Genomic DNA, 17,461 nt, shown 5'->3' on the forward strand with positions numbered 1-17,461 from the left:
AGCGCCTCACCCTTCGCCTTGGCTTTTGCCTTATTACAAGAAAGATTCCACTCACACGTTTATCAGCTCTGATGGATTTTTTACAATAAATAGACCGAGCCTACTTCACGGTCCTCAGGAGGCGCAAGTGTTTACTCATCATTCCTGCCTATGGATTTGTGTCACATCACACTAGCAACCTTGAGAGCATCCAGGAGCGACTGCCAAAATCCAGCACATGATTTCCTGACAGGGCCCCTTGTCTATTTCCCCGCATTTCAAAATCCCTGATCTCCGTCACAGCTTAATAATTTTCCACTGAAAATGTAAAACAGCAGCTCTGTTAGCATAGGGCTTACTCCGCTAAACTGCTCCTCCTTTCATGCACACGGGCTCCAGGGTCTGGCCCGACCTAGGGAAAAAGCACAGGCCCAGACACAGAACAAAGTCAGGCAAGGGGAGCGGCAGTTATTGGGGTGTGCTGATCGTTTGTTTGGATAGTGACTTCTCACTGCTGTTGCTCCCGTTTGTATTGTGCATGATACTGGTAGTGCATTTAACACGCATAGGAATCCACCACCCACAGGAGGCAGCGTGGGTGTGGGTAGGGCAGGGCAAAAATTTCGCGGTCTGTCCCTGGATATCAGCTTTCCCTAGCTCTCCCACTCAAAGATGCAAACCAGAGCCCAGTGATATCAGGCCTGACTGCATCGTGAGACACATGAATACTTTGAATACTGACTGCCTATGTACCCTACACCACAGGCATGAGCCTTGGTTGGTGTGTCCCAATAATATCCATGGCTTTCATCTACTCAACGGCCTGGATTGGGCTCCCTAGCAATGACCCTTTACAGCCAGAAGACTTCCTATTCTCCTCTCTCCCCTTCCAAGGGGGAAAAAAAAACACCACTCTGTCCTTTCTGTGGGATGGCCACTCACAGGCGCAGAAGTAATTATAGTTAAGGAAGATGGGAAATCCTAGAGAAGAGGAACGCCAGATGGTTGAAAGTGTGTGAATGTCACTATACCTGACATGCTTTCTCTCTCTGACAGACTTAGAGAACGGATGTCTAACTAAGGACTTTAGAAACTCCAAAGGGAAAGGTTCTCCAGGACAACCCCAATGACCCTTCTGGTGAGTGGATTAGTAAGGATCATAGATGTCTCAAATCTGGCTTTTTTTCCTAAGGCAACCAAGTCTCTAACAGTCTCTACTAGAACATGTGATCAGGACAGAAACCCAAACAGAGAAGTTAAATTCATAGTAGAATTGTACAAAAAGGATGCAGGCAAATAAATGGTTTAAAGTACTGGCCACTGGGACACAGATTAAAACACACACACACACACACACACAAAGTCACAGACGCACTGATAAGCAAATGAAAAGACCACACCTGAAGTACACAGAACCCCATGCACTGCCAAAAGCAAGTCAACAAAAGTCAAACTCCATACTTGCTAGCAACCAAACTGTGTGTGCACACACATGGAAGGGAGGACTGAATTTTAGTTACAACAATGAAAGATTGAGGAGTAAACAAAATAAAAATGCTCAGGATTCATATGTGGGTATTTTTTCATAAGGTGCTTAAAAGGCTGGAATAGACAAAGGAATACAAGGCTCCTGGATAAGAACAGCTACATAACAAAGATGTGCAAAATGGATCTATGATTATGAGTTTTCTCGCCAGGAATTTGGGTGCTAGAGGCTTGGTCCTCAGCTATGGAGTTTTAGAGGTATTGGAACCTTGAAGAAATGGAGACATTTCGTAGGTTATTGGGTGCTGCCCTCAGAAGGGACTAATGTTTTTTTTTTTTTTTTCAGGCCCCAGTTTGTTTCCTTTAAAGCTGACTGTTACAGAAAGAGCAAGCATGGCTTAGACTTTCCCTCTGGTTTCCTGTCTCACCATGTAAACACTGATTCTTGCACACGTGCCTGCCATGATGCCCACTGTCACACTGTGCTGCAGCCAAGCAGATGCAGCCACCCAATCTTGAACTCATAGTCTATAAAGCTATGAATTATATAAACCCATTTACTTATCAAAACCCCAGCCTCGAGCATTTTTCATAGCAGTACAAAACACACAAAAAATATAATTGCACTTATCAACACAATAACTGTTTTAAAAGTCAATATACCAGTCAAAACATTAAACAATATCCACAAAACTAGGTAAGTTGTTTCTCAAGATTTTCATAAAGAAAAATAAATCACATGAGAATAATAAAATATATAAGAAAATCTGAAACACCGATAATATGAGATAAAAATGGATCTTAAGGAGATAAAAATAATGTTTTTAACATTTAGAGTGTAACAGAAAATTATAAATACTTTTATAAGCATGCAATTGAAAATACTTTCCAAGATTAGATAACAAAGGGTACTCTGTATAATTAATCAAGTGTAAATTACAACTTCTGAATAAAAACAGCTTCTGAAAAAGGAATACCACAATGGAAAGTGATGATAAGTTAGACTACATAAATCATCATAAAATATGAAGGATTTGTGTGGTTTAGTATAGTGCTCGAAGTCTTAGCTACAGCAATAAGACAAGAAATGAAAGGCATACAATTAGGAAAGGAGGAAGCCAAAGTATTCCTATCTGCATATGACTTGATTCTATACATAAGAGTTCATAAACATTCCACCTAAAAAAAAAACCGGCCGATAAACACTTTTTAACAAAGTGACAGGATACAAAATTAACACATAAAAATCAGTAGCCTTCATATATATATGAGAGAGAGAGAGAGAGGCAAACGTACTAAAAAAGAAGTTAGGAAAACATAACAATTCAATCCACAATAGTCATAAAAATTAAAACAAAATACATTGGAATAAATCTAACTAAGGAAACAAAGGACATTTGCAGTGAAAACTTTAACATACTGAAGAAATCAAGGAAGATACTGGAAGATGGACAGACCTTCCAATCCACGCACAAACAGAATTAATACTATAAAAATGGCTACTCTACTTGTGGAGGTTTAAATGATAATAACCCCATAAGCTCATATACTTGAATGTTTAGTCACCAGGCAGTGGAACTCTTCGGGGAAGATTAGGAAGTGTGGTCTTTGGTCTTGGAGAAGGTGTGGAGATGTGTTACTGTAAATGGGCTTTAAGGTTTCTATAACCCATGTGTGCCGGGCCCAGTGTCTCTCTCTGTGCCTACTGCCTGCATATCAGGCTATAAAACTCTTAGCAACTGCTCCAGTGCCATGTCTGTCTGTCCTGCCATGATGATCATGTACTAACCCTCTGAAACTATAAGCCAGCCCTGAGTTACATGCTTTCTTTTATAAGAATTTTCTTGTTCATGGTGCCTCTTCACAGCCATAGAACAGGAACTAAGACAATACCAAAGCAATCAACAGATTAGATACATTGCAATCTCAATCAAAATACCAGGTCCTTTCTTCACAGACATGAGAGAAACAATCTCAAAATGTGTGTAGCAGAACAAAAGAAGATCAAGGCAAAGCAATGCTGAACAAAAGGAGGTGTCACCATGCCTGATTTCAAATCACACTACAGAGCCATAGCAACAGAAACAGCCTGGTACTGACACACAACAGACACGTAGATCATTGGAAAAGATTAGACGAGCCTGATACACTCTACGTGATGACAGCTACCTGATCTTTGGCAGAAACACCAAAACACTGGGGAAAAGACAGAACCTTCAAAAATAGTGTTGAAAAACCATGACTGCAACATACAGAAAAATAAAACTACATCTTTACCACCCTACACTAAACTCATCTCCAAATGGATAAAGAACTTCAATATAAGACCTGATAGCCCAAACTGGTTAGAGAAACAAGTAGGGAACATGCATAGATAAGAATCTTGTGAATAGGATTCTGGCTGTACAGGAATGAAGACCAACCGTTAACAAATAGGACCCTGGGAAACTAAAAAGCTTCTGACCAACAAAATAAAGAGTCAACTATGTTGCGGAATATTTGTACACTGTGTGAAGATTTGTTGCTGTGATTGGTGTAATGAAAGACTGAACGGCCAATGGCTAGGCAGGAAAGAATAGGCACAATTTCCGGTTTCTAGGGAGAGAAAGGAAGAGGAGAAGGAATCTAGGCATGCTGGGAGTTGCCAGTCGGACACGGAGGAAGCAGGATGGGCAATATGGAGATGAGGTAATGAACCATGTGCCAGCATGTAGATTTAAAAAATATGGGTTAATTTGTTATAAGAACTAGTTAAAAAGAAGCCTAAGCTAAGGCTGAGCATTCATAATTAATAATAAGTTTCCATGTCATTACTTTAGGGCTGGCGGTCTCAACAACTAAGTGAACAGACAACCCACAGACTGGAAGAAAATCTTTGTAGCTATACAGAAGATTCGTGTCTGGACCATACCAAGAACTCAAAGAATTAAACACCAAGAAAGCAACACAACTGAAAAGTGGACTGTGGAACTGAATGGAAAGTTCTCACAGGGGGAACACAATGGCCAGTAAACACTTTCACACGTTCAAGATCCTTAGCCAGCAAGAAAACACAGATTAAAACCTCATCAAAGGCTCCATTGCAGCCACTCAGAATGGCCCTGGGAGCACAAATGATGAAAACTAGCCCCTTGGACATGGGGGAGGGGGATGCTTACATGGTGTTGGTGGATGTCTAAAAGAGCAAAGTCTCTTTGGGAATCGGTATGGAAGTTTCCCAAAAAAAGCAAAAATAGATCTATCAGATGACCTGGCTCTACCACTCCGTTGGGCATATACCTAAAGGTCTTTCTATGCTTCTGGAAGACACTGTTCAGCCATCTTCATTACCGCCCTAGTCACAGTAGCTGGTGAAAGAATCCACCCATATGTCCACAAACTGACAATGGGTAGTGAAAATGTGGAACCTACACACAATGGAATGTCACTCCACTTAAAAAAAGAAAAAGAGAAAAAGTATAAAAGAAAATGAGCAAAGGGAAAGGGAGCCAAAGAGGAGAAATGGAGGATCGGAGATGGGAGGAGGAGGAAGAAGAGTGGGGAGAGGAAGGGAAAAGATCCTTATTTCTGGGGAAGTCTTGCAAACTACCTCGGAGTTTTGGAACAAGTTTTCAAATAAGCATTGTGGAAGGAGCCTGGCTTCATTCACTTAAAGCAGGTTCACATGAAGTAATAAACTGGATGATCACTTTGTTAAAGGCAGGAGGCCTTTTTATATAGGATAATTGGTAGTATTTGCCACTGCCAAGAGGTTTAGCACATGACTCCAGGATATTGGACACGTGGACGTGCACACTGAACACACACGCACACACTCATGATCTCATGTTGTAACGCCAAGACACCATCTTTGTGGCTTGCGTCCTCAGCCACTGAAGTTCTTTGCTCTTGTTTTCTTTGCCAAAAAACATATTTATATTAGCAGCCATTTGTTTTCTTGAATTAATTTGCTTAAGGAGGGAAAGCGCACAGCATTTTTGCAAATACATCATACCACAAACCATAACACTAGGCCCAAAGACAAGTGGCTGCTTCAAAGACCTCCCACACGGATTAGCTCCCTTTAACATGTCCCTTCTTACACAGGGCTGCAAAAAACACCTTCCACAAATGAAAGAAAAAGTCCCCTTTCAAAATGCTCACCCAAACAATGTAGCTTAAAGGCTTTAATATTATATATTGTGTTTGATAAGATTAGCCTCTCTCTCATATTTTAAACAATCAGCTTTTCTCTGCGAATCTCTTGATCCTGTGTGGAATTTAATCCAAGTTTGACGCTATCAAAGACACGATTTGAGTGCACTACAGAAAGGCATTGAAATTGCCAGAGGTGTCTTCGTGATTAGAACACTGAACACTGGAGATAAAAATGACAGCCTTCCCACGTGGTGTTTGGTAGCCAAGATATTTGGAAAATGCAAACTCACTCCCTATCTGCCTGTAGAAGGGAGGGCCAGCCTGGGGCCTTTACCCTTTCTGACTTTCAAACTTCACAGCTAGCTAAGCCAAGCCTGGCCGCAGATCAGAAGCATGCGGCTGCTCCATTTACAGGGCTAGAAGTTTATAGCAGGCCCTCCCAGCATGCACCTGTTTTAGGGTACCAGGTTGCCCTAGTTAAGGCAGTCACAGAGACATAGCCCTGAACAATGGGCTGGGCATCGACAAAGGTTTCTTTTTTAATTAAAGTCTAGTCTAGTTCCTTGGGGCGTTTCCCAATAGGCTCAGCCTTGGCTCGGGGACAGTTGAACAGACAGGGTTACTTACAGTTCAAGGCCACCGTGTCTGCGATGACACACTTGGCAAACAGTGACCACCTGAAAAACTCAAGGTATCCAAAGACCAGACCTACCTGATCATATCTAAAAATACCTCATCTTCCAGCCTCTGTGGGAAGGAAGGATACTGCTTCTGGAAGCTTCTTATATGCTTAGACACTTCCACATGGACCAAAGACCCCACTTACTTTCCAATATCATTATCCTTTGAATCTGAAATGTCCCCATAGGATCAAGTGTTGCAAGCTTGGTCCCCAGCTGCTGCAGGTGCTAACTGAGGAGCTAGTAGACACTGTGCGCAGTAGAACCTAGCTGGAGAAAGTGGGTCTCTGGAGGTGGGTCCCTCCAGGCTACCATGCCCAGCCCCACCCTATCATGCCCTTGGCTTTGTGTTCACTGTCCTGTGAGCAGCTGCCCTCCACCACCCATCCCCCCACTGCATGACGATCTGGCCCGCTGCATGGGGTCAAGCGGCTGCATCCTGAACACTGAAACAATAAACCATAATAAATCTTTCCTCCCTTAAATGATTTCTGTCTGGTATTCGGTCACTGCACCAAGAAAAGCAACAAAGACCATTGCTCCCTGTAACCAACTCAGTGTACGATGTTCCAAACAGTCACCTCCCCTCGTCTTCCTCATTCTCTCCCAGAACCACAAAGTCTCAGGAGAAGTCCAAAGCAGGCACAGTTCAGGTGGAACTCTAACAGATACTGACCGCTGTAAGTGGGGTCCAGCTTTCTTTATCTGACAGCACACATGGCCCAATATTTCAGGCAGGATGTGCACGAGGGTAGTCATTCGCTCCTCTGTCCTAACTTCCATATCTAAACTGCGCATCAGCCACAGTGTCCAAGGTCCGCCCTCATCTGCATGGCTTGACTCACAGACCTGTGGCCCACAGAGGCTGCGAGACTTGTACTCTGCTAACAGAGCCAGTGAGCCAACCAACATTTACACCATGACAAACGCGGGGACCGCCGACCTCCCACACTCTGCACCTCCTCAGGGACTCGGTTGCCACTCTTACCTCTCATTTCTGTTGCGGAGGAGCCGTTGGACCAGGCTGTCCACTTGTTCCTGTGCTTGCTGATCTCTTGGACTTTGCAGACATACTGCCCTTGATCTGCTGGCCGGAGGGTCAGGACAGACAGCCTGTAGAGTACTCCCCGACGCTCCTCGAGCAGGCGCAGCCTCTGTTGGTTGGCAGTACGGCTGAAGTTCCCATAGTACTGAATCACCCGCAGCTTGGTCATCTTCACCATCAAGGCCTCCTGGGAGCCATCAGGGGCGAAGAACCAGCGCACAGCCAGCAAACTGTCTTTCCGTCTCTTCTGGGAGACGTGGCAGAGGAGAGTGGCATTTTCCCCTTCCAAGTAGTCAACCACAGGTCCTGGGGACACGGTGACATTGAGAGCACCACACAGTTCTGCAAATGAAGAGTAAATAGATGAAAGTGAATGAAGGCTGCAGCCTGACTTCATGCAGCTGGGATATGCTGCATGCTGCTGGCATCTAGGTGCTCTGTCAGGTCAGAGGCAAAGGGCTCAGGACTCCTACACTCATTCCCCAGTCTCACTATGACCAAAGGGCTGGCAATCCTTTGGGCCTCATGGACACCCACCTTCTTCTCTATGCTGGTTTCACTCATGTGATTTGTCAAACACTGGCCATCCAAATGGACACGTTCTCAAAAAGATGTTTTAATCTGCCCCTAACATTCAGATTACATACATGACTGTGGACTTGGAGAATCTCTTGAAAACTCAGCTCACACCCCAACTTCTCCACTAACCTCCCCAAGGCATGTTAAATCAATGTTGGCAGGGCTGTGGGTCACAGTTGTTTAAGGCAGGCCAGATCTGCAGCCTTTTACGACTTGTCCAACCAGGAGACTGCCTGTCTCTCTCCCTACTCACTTAGTCTCAGTGTGTCCATCTCTAGGCAATAATGGTCAGGCAGAGGGCTATAACCATGCTAGTGAACTGGAACAACTTGGGATTATCAGTGGCCTCTTTGGACTCAGGATCTATGGTCTCGGAACAGAAACATACAAGCTAAAATAAAACATGAAGGAGTCCTTGGAACCAGAGGGATATTGGGTTTTCCCAATAACCCAAAAAATGTTTCAGAGCTCCAGGTCCAGTTTCCTACAACCTGCCCTTTGATTTTTTTCAAATCAACTGTGGGTTGAATTGAACTACAGTTCTACTCCTGAGTTGACTGACCTCCAGTTGGGTACCCCAATACCTACCAGGGTACCCAGACTACCTGAACCTAAAGAAGCTGAACACTGGTACATTTTCATGGACCACTTTTGTACTCGGTAAAGATTTGTCATTCACCATGGATGATGCGATACAGCCATACTACCCTGAAACTCATGGGAAGTACCTTCTCGCATGCAGCTCTCCTCGGAGCCACTCTAAACCACAGCTTTCTGCAGGGTCCCAGGGTAGCACTGGAAATCACACGTCAAGGCATAGGTGCTTAAGCGATCTTACCATAGACTGGATAGAAAGTGACCTTCTTGCTAGAAGAATCCCCAACTTAGCACAGGATATCACAGGTCATGACAGGGGTGCTCAAGAGACCTAGCCAAATGTTGAATAACCACTTCCTACAAGCCTCATCTCTTAGTATCTCACAATGGAGATCAAATTCCAAACTGAGTTTTCAAGGGGATACGCCACATTCAACCCACAGTAGCCATGCTCTTGATTATTTTAAATAACATTTGGAAAGTTACATTCTGAAGCTCAATCTTCCATCCTTTGGCCCTCTTTGAAGCCAGGTGCTAAACTCAGGACCCTCCAGAAAAATACAAGAACATTAACTTAGTTGTATCTACTGGTTCCTTCTGTCATACAAGGTAACATTCACCAGGAGGGTTAGGGTGTTATTTATTGGGGTGCATTATTCAGCGCTCAACACCATGACAGCCTTTGGTTAGGGCTGCTGGGTGCTATGCACCTGTGTGAGGTCTCCAATCCTTCTTTCCAGTAATGAGGCTCAGAGCCAGGCCGGGATAATTGAGACATGCACATCAACAGGTATCTGAGAAGGCCCACCTTAGGCTTAGGGACCTTGAGCGTCACTTCACATGGCAAGGGGCTCTCTACACTGATTCAGCTAAGTAGAAGCTCTTGGCTATCTGGGAGTGTCCTATGGGCTGCTCCCTGCCTTCCCCAGGGACAGTGCCCTTGCTGTCAGAGGCCAACCACAGTGAACCAGAGCAGTGGCCTACACCTTCCATGCATCTTGCCCACCTGGCTGGCACCTGGCCGTATGGACAACACTTTCTCTTGACGGCTGAGGTGCATCTGAAGCGCAGATAGCCTCGTGTGGGGGTTCCCTGGTGAATAAGGAGGCTTCTCAGACCCCTGGCTGACCCCTATTCCACTAGGCCCCGAGAACTGGACAGAAGCGAGAGCACCAAACTGCAGCAGCTGGCTTCCAGAATCCAAGGTCAGCCCGGCCCACCCCCTAAGCCCGCCCCCCTTTGGAGCCAGAGGGGCTGGGAAGAGAGGAAATGGAAACAACATGGGTGGGATGAAAGCAGACTGAACCCTATGCTCCAGGCTCCCCGTTAGCTCTACATGAAGAGGGGATTATTTACAGTGACTGAAACGAAGAGAATGTGCCAAGTGTTCCAGTCCCCATGGGAGGCCAGATTCCATCCTGGAGGCAAACTCGTAACCCCTCCCCCTCCTGTCCTCCCGTGGCTCCAGCTCAATGTCCTATCCCCAGCTTCCTGAAGCAGCAAAGGGCCTGAGTTCAGAGGGCACCTTTCCTCTCTGGCAGCAAAGGGACTCTGCTGACCTCCTCAGAGGGCACCCTTTTCTCTTAGCATGCCCTTTTGTTCACCTCATGTTCTCTTACAGATGGTCCTAACATAGCTGTCCCCCATGGGAGTGCAAAGGCATTCATCATGGGCTGAATTGTGAAGAACCCTAGTTCTAGTCATACATCCAAATACTAACTTCTAGTACCCCCAAATGTGGGTGTATTCGGAGGTAGAGACTACGTCAAATGAGATCTTGAGGGTGTGCCCAGAGACAATGGGAACCACTCAGACTGTGGTCATGTAAGAATAGACACGTGGAGAAGAAGACAGAACACACAGGGAGAAGATACCGCTGCAAGCTAAGAAGAGATGCCTTGGGAGATCCAGCCTACACACACACACACACACACACACACACACACACACACACACACACGCCAGCCCCAACACCTTGATCTCAGATTTCACCCTTTGTTAGTCAATGCATGTCTGTTGTTAAAGGCACTTGGTGTGGTAGCTGGCAACTGCATACATTCCCATTGATGAAGGCTCACCCTAACCTTTCACCTGCCACCGACCCTGAGCAAGGATGCACTGGCTCAGAAAGGTTTGGAGACATCGAACCTGACATGGCCAAGCGCCTCAGGCTCTGTCAGAAAGTCACAGGCTTTCAGAAATGGGGTCCTCTGTCAAAGACAGGTGCCACGAGCAAGCAGCCCCCAGCACTGGAGCTGGAGGTTCCTCAAGCCAAACTCATACACGTGGAAGCTCAGCTTATGTGCAGACCGTGGGAGCACAGGCCCAGCCAGGAAAGACTAAGCATAGGCAAGCAGAGACTTCTTAAGTCAAGGAGCTTCTTTCAATATGTAGAGAGAAAAGCTTGAACAGTTCCTGTCCCACCATGGTCACTGTGTCCCCTGTGGTTCAGCAGAAAGAGGGGGAGCAATAGGAAGAATGATGGGGGATGGGGGATGACACACAGGTCAGACAGACTGAACGGCAGAACATGTACAACCTGTGTGCTGAAAAGGTATCCTGAGGAACTGCTGGCCCAGCACGAGGGACCCCCACAGGGTAGGTGTCACTCACCCCTCCTCCTCCAGCTGACACAATGTAGCAGTTAGACAGGGATAACCCTCACTCCCTGGCCTAAAAAACTGCCACAATAGCCTGAAGCAGAAGGCAATGTTTGCTGCCTGCTGAGAACTAAGGTAAGCTCCCTGGCACTAATCCTCCTCACTCAGAGTCTCTGCCGCTCCCTTGTCTCCACAGCCTCAGTTGACCTTATGAGCTAATAGGCAGCGTCTCATCAGGACAAAGGATGGGGAATGCAATTACAGTGTCACTGGCCATGGAGGAAACATGCAGGGTTTAAGAAAATCCCGGAACTACGCTGATCCTGGCCTTGGGGTTAAAGAAACCTAAGAATATGGCCATGAGCGGAAGTCTATCTTGGAATCAGTGAAGCAGAACTCAACAGCCAAGAATGACCTCCAAGAGAGAGGGTCTTACTGTGCAGAGTTCCCAAGGCAGGAAGAACTGGATGGAGGCTAGAATTGGAAAGATGGCTATCCTTTTGTGACCTATGCCCCACTGTTGCCTAGACTGATGCCCCTTCCTGCTCATAGTCCTCTGGTAGGGACTCTTTACCCCAATCAAAGGCCGGTTCATACAAGAGAAAATCCACAGTGGATGGCATCCAGAAATGGGTGACACCGATCCAAGCAGAAGGACAAGATTCCTGCAGCCATGATTCCATTCCTTCGATATGCATGTGTTCTGACACTAGAAAGCCCCAGGCATCCCTTAAGGGCTGGGCACTGGAAGTCACAGGGTCCCAGGCCTTTCCAGTTGTCAGAGAAAAAGCAGTGGGCAAAGAAATGATAGGTAAAGAGTCTGGGTTGTGTCCTATGGTGTCCTGGCTCAAACCCTGCCTCTGTTAAAAATGGGGGCTGGGTGGTGGTGGTACATGGCTTTAATGCCAGCACTCGGGAGGCAGAGGCAGGCAGATCTCTGTGAGTTCAAGGCCAGCCTGGTCTACAAGAGACAGTTGCAGGACAGGTTCCAAAGTTACACAGAGAAAACCTGTTTCAACAAAAATAAATAAATAAATAAATACAAAAAGAAAAACAGAAGGAAGAGGAGGAAGAAGAGGAGGAGGAAGAAGGGATGGTGGGAAAGTGACAGTTTTCATGGCAAGAGCAAGTGAAGCACTGTGGTGAGCTGTAAGTCTGCATGCCACTTGGGGGGCATGGAAAGTGACCCCACACTGCCCGGGAGCAAGGGAGGCTCCATGCAAGCAAGAGCCGCAGCTGCCTACTGCCTTTAGCCTTTACTGGTCATTGCTTGGAAGTTTAATATGTTTGAAGAACAGCCCCTAAATTTTTGTTTTGTGTGGGTTCGTCCAGGATTCTGCTTTTCAGGTTTGTGTCTCTGTTCTTTATTCTAGAAATAGGGGAAAACTGCACAACCCTCAAAGGTTGGTAGGCTGGTAAACCGCGCCAGAGATTTGCGAAGTACTAGATCAATAAACACTTGAGGGTCTTACTTTGAAATTCCATTGTGATTAAATGGGGCGGTGAGCCCCAGGCACTGGTAGTCGCCTGCGGAAAGAGGAGCCACTAATGTATCTATGACTATTATTCTAGCCAGCATGATCCTGGGGAACGAAGAGAAAGTTCTTTGGCGACCCTAAGTGGGAACCGTAAAGCTCCATGCAAGCCAGCAGAGGTACTTCCCAGAGCAGTGTGTTTGTGGGAAAGGACCCCGCTGGATGAAGCCTAGAACAAACACTCTCTCTAACCAGGTCTGACCATCTCAGAAGACTCAAATGTAAGTGCTCAGTGCCCACCCTACTGGGACAACCCGGTTTCCTGGTTTCATTTTGGGAGCGTCTCCAAAGATAGTTGAAGAGAAGTTGGTGCTGGCAACAGCCACGGGTCCTGACTGCTATGGAAGACAGAAGCCGCCAATTTAGGGCTCCGATCCGGCTGGCTTCTCCCTGTGCTCCGCGGCCTGCGGCTCAGAAGGGACCAGGAGCTGTCCCGAGAGAGGGTCCCCACCGCGGGACGCCAACAGGACCAGGGAACCGCGGAGACCTGGATCGGAGCTCTTGCGCCGCCTAGATCGCCCGGGAAAAGAGCGCCACCAGGACCCCGCGCAACCCCTGGCCTCCCGTCTCGCTCGAGCTCCGGCCTCCCGCGCAGCCGCCCGCCACGCCGCGCTTACCCGGGGCCGGACCCAGCAACACGGCCGCCGCCAGCGCCAGGAGCCGCAGCCGCATCTTCCCGCCGCCGCCCGGCGCTGTGACCCGGGAGAGCGTCTCCGCCCGCCGGGCCCGGCCCGCCCCTCCGCCTCCTGCCACAGCCCCGGCCAGTGCTGCTGGGTCCCTGGGTCCGCGCCGGGCTGGGGGAGCGGCCTCTCCATCAACAGGCTCAGCCAGCCCATGGTGTCCCCTTTCACCACGCCCATGTCTCAGATGAGAAAACTGAGGTGACCCAGGAGATTCAGGGCATACAGAACTGAGGACGTTGTGGTCTCCTGAGGCCTTTTGGTCTCCTTGACCACCCTCCAACACGGTCATTCCTAAGAGGGGTCCAGGCACCTACAGGCTGGATTCATTCACAAACCCTGACCCTTAACCTCACACATTCGCTCCCCAGGAACTCTCACTGAGGCTTATAGCAATTGAGATAGGAAAGTTTCTTTTTCTACCTTGACCTTGCAGAAGGAGCTGGGTGATGGAGCCTTTAAAAGTTAAAGGGTTCACACAGAAAAGTTTGAAATTACGGATAAGAATAGCCATTTAGGGCTCTGCTTCCCTGGGCCTGGCTTGGCAGGTGTTAAAGAACTTTGCAGGGGAGAGCCTGGAACGAGGCTAATCTTCCACGTGCCTCTGGGTCTTCTGATCTCTGTTGCAGGGCAACGATCCTGTACCAACTAGTGGTGTGCACCCAACGCCTCAAGGTGAACATCAGCAATCACTTTGTGCCCGTTATTTGGGGCTCCTTTGTGGGGTTTCAGAAAATAAGAACAGCCAGTAGGCCCTTGTGGGTCCCTGGAAGCTGGGAGAAGGGGAAGGGGGAGGGAGTGCGGGAGTGGGAAGAGGATGGAGAGGAGTGGAACACGAGAAAGCGGAAGCCTCAAATCCTTCCACTCAAAGGCTGTGAGGAAGACTGGAGGAGGCATGGAGAAAGCAAGAGAGGTACCGCCAGTGGGAACCCGAGGCCAGTCGGTACTGATGCCCGGACAACTCCAGGATGGGACCTTCCATTCTTACTGGCCAGGCCCGCAGGCTATTCCTTTGGGATCTGCCACCTAGGGGATTACCCCCGTGGAGAAGAGCTCCCCAGGGACTAGACTGACCACTCAGACAGCCAGGATGGAAACAGCCCCTCCGCTACAGAGCCAGGTCTGTGGAAGCGCAGGCGACCTTGACTGGGAGGCAGCTGCAGAGCTGCTGAGTTGGCACCAGGGCAAGAAGTAAAAGAGCAGGTCTAGAGGTCTAGAGGTCTGAGGCTGGAGGATTTTCAGCCTGGTCAATTTAACAAGATCTTGTCTCTTTATCCCAACCCCTGAAAGGATGGGGACGGGTGACACTCAGTGATAAGATGCTTGACAAGCACATGTGGGGCCTCAGTAACACACACACACACACACACACACACGCACACACGCACGCACGCACGCGCAGACACACATGCATGGGGTGGGGCAGAGTTCAGGGTCAAACAGAGTCCTACTATCCAAGAATGCAAACATCCCTCCAAGGCTTCCAGAAAACAGCACAGAAACTACTTTACTTGCATGAATGAGCCAGTGATCTAGTCCATCCCATCCCAGGGTTGAATAAACTGAGATGCAAAGTGGGCCCAAGACGTGTCCAGGGTTCTGTGGACCACATGGTTTCTTTCCCTTTCGTTGTACATAGGTGTGTGTGTGTGTGTGTGTTAATGCATGTGAGTGTGTGTGTGTGTTAATGCATGTGAGTGTGTGTGTGTGTGTGTGTGTAGATGCATGTGCCCATGCATTCATGTGCAGAGGCCACAACATTATCATCATCTGACAAAACAGGCCTACCAGCTGGGATCTAGGTTTCGACACCACCCTGTTGGGGACATTTCGTACTTAAACAACAATGTCCTCAGCAGTGAGTGTCTCTAGTGCCAAGGACTTACTGGATACAACAGTCTGCATTGGTTCCCAGGAGGCAGAAAAAGGAAGCCCCAGAGTCAGAGACTCTAGAGAGAGGAGATTAGAATAAAACATGTAGGGATTGGACAGGCCATTTGTACCTAAACACGCTGTGCCTTACAACTGACCATCAGTTCTCAGATACTACACTAGGCTACTCAGACCAGTCCTTAGACTTTCGACAAATAAAACACTTGCTGAGCAAAAAAAGATACAGGAGTTACACAAAATAGAGGCCGTTAAAAAGACCCAGTGCATGATAAATCAGAAAATAATTGCCTATGTGTGGTGGCTCACACCTTAAATCCAGCACTCAGGAGGCAGAAGCAAGCAGATCTCTGTGAGTTTGAGGCCAGCCTGGTCTACAGAGTGAGTTCCAGGATAGCCAGGATGGAAACTCTGTCTACAAAAATGAAAACAAACGAACAAAAAAAGCAACAGTCGGGAAAAAAATAATTGCCAAAAAAGATATTACTGATAGTATTGGAAAATTTGTACCCAGACAGAACAAACTATATAGCATGTGAATTGACTTCCTAGATGTGGTTCTGGAAGACAAGGTGCTGATGATGGCACTTGGTGTTTGGCCTTAACAGACATGATATTGACAAACTATTCTTAAATAAGCAAGTAAATGTTAAAAAAAATAATAATATGTATCTGTAACATGTATTCTAAAATATCTGTAGAGAGACACAATTGGAGAGAAGGGCCCAAGGAGGATTATAAAGACTTTATTGTGTTGCTATTACAAGTTTTGTTCTGTTTTGAAATAAAATTTAGAAATGAGCATCAGATATGATCAGATATGGTGCTGGCATGTGCCTATGGTCCTGGTTACTTGGAAGGCTGAGGCAGGAGGATTGCTTGAGTCTAGGAGTTCAAAAATAGCCTGGGCAATAGCAGATCTCATCTTAATTAAAACACAGAGACACAGACAGACAGACAGACACACTCACGCACGCACACGCTGGAGAGATGGCTCAGAAGGTACTGGTCTGTCTTGTAGGCATGAGGGCTAGAATACTGATTTCTAGAATCCGTGTAAAAGCCGGCAGGTGTGGCAGTCCACCTGCAATCCCAGTCCAAGTAAACTTCAGGTTCAGCACAAGGGCTGCCTCAGTGTAAAATGGAGAGGGTAGCTGAGGAGGACACTGGATAGCACCCTTGAGTCTCCACTCCCTTGTATATACACATGCATGTGCACCTTTGTACACGTGTGCCACATGCATGCAAAATACACATACACTTATGAATACGCACCACATACACATACACTCAAAATGTTTACAAACTATTTAAAATAATCTCTTTAACAGTTCTTTTTTTAAGATCTATTCATGTATGAGTGCTCTGCATGTACTTTGTGCCAGAAGAGGGCTGTGAGCCACCATGTGGTTGCTGGGAATTGAACTCAGGACCTCTGGAGGTGCAGCCAATACTCAACCACTGTGCCATTTCTCCAGCCCCAAGATATTCTTGCTTTTATGTGACTGATAGTTGAATACGAGCACCCTATGGTTATCTAAGATGCCATGCAAATTTTCATAGTTCAGTTATTTTAAGGTGTCATTAAGTATACAATCCTAATTTCAGACATGTTTTCACACAATGGATCTCTTAGATTATATATATATATATATATATTCCAGACCGAAAGGCTTATGGAAGTAGCAGAGGTCAAAGAGGGGCAGGATGGCCAATGGAGTTGGGCCCACGAAGCCCATCGATCAGCTTCCTGCTGGGAGTGACAGCCTCACTATCCAGAACATGGTGGTGAGACACCGCGAATCTAGAATGCTCTTTGCTGTGTCCAACCCTTTCACAAGCCATCGTATAAAATTAATGTTGTTAGCTTGAATTTTATCATTAGTGCAATTGTGTTTGTGTTTAATGTATAAATGTGTTGGTTTACAGTTGAAAGGCAACTACAAACTTGGATTTCCATATCTGTGCGGCTTAAATAGCTTCAGGAGCAGTAATTTGAGGCAGCGCAGTTGTAGTAAATGGGTTCTTGACCCTAAGAAAGGAAGGGCTCGACTTCACTTGACATTGCTCTGGGCAATTCTTTTAAATTTTATTCCATGTGCATCGGTGTTCTGCCTGTATGTATGTCTGTGGAGGGTGTCAGAATCCCCTGGAACTGGACTTACATACAGTTGTGAGCTGCCATGTAGGTGCTGGGAATTGAACCTGGGTCCTTTGGAAGAGCAGCTATTGTTCTTCACCACTGAGCCATCTC

The 17,461-nt window shown here is 46.9% G+C and overlaps 1 protein-coding gene across 1 annotated transcript in view; it reads right to left on the bottom strand.

Moving 5' to 3' along the window:
- Vstm4 (V-set and transmembrane domain containing 4) overlaps positions 1–13,408 on the bottom strand; it is an 86,286-nt gene extending 72,878 nt beyond the window's left edge. The window contains exons 1-2 of the mRNA XM_050140599.1: positions 13,255–13,408; positions 7,270–7,668 (exon numbers count right to left, since the gene is read on the bottom strand). Of these exons, the coding sequence (XP_049996556.1) occupies positions 7,270–7,668; positions 13,255–13,309 (454 nt within the window). The 5' untranslated portion in view covers positions 13,310–13,408. The remainder of the gene's footprint in view (positions 1–7,269; positions 7,669–13,254) is intronic.
- Positions 13,409–17,461: the final 4,053 nt, after the last annotated feature.

Source organism: Alexandromys fortis, unplaced genomic scaffold (genome assembly GCF_014885135.2).
Source record: "Alexandromys fortis isolate MF-2015 unplaced genomic scaffold, M_Fortis_MF-2015_v1.1 scaffold_46, whole genome shotgun sequence".
In the NCBI taxonomy this organism is placed as follows: domain Eukaryota; kingdom Metazoa; phylum Chordata; class Mammalia; order Rodentia; family Cricetidae; genus Alexandromys; species Alexandromys fortis.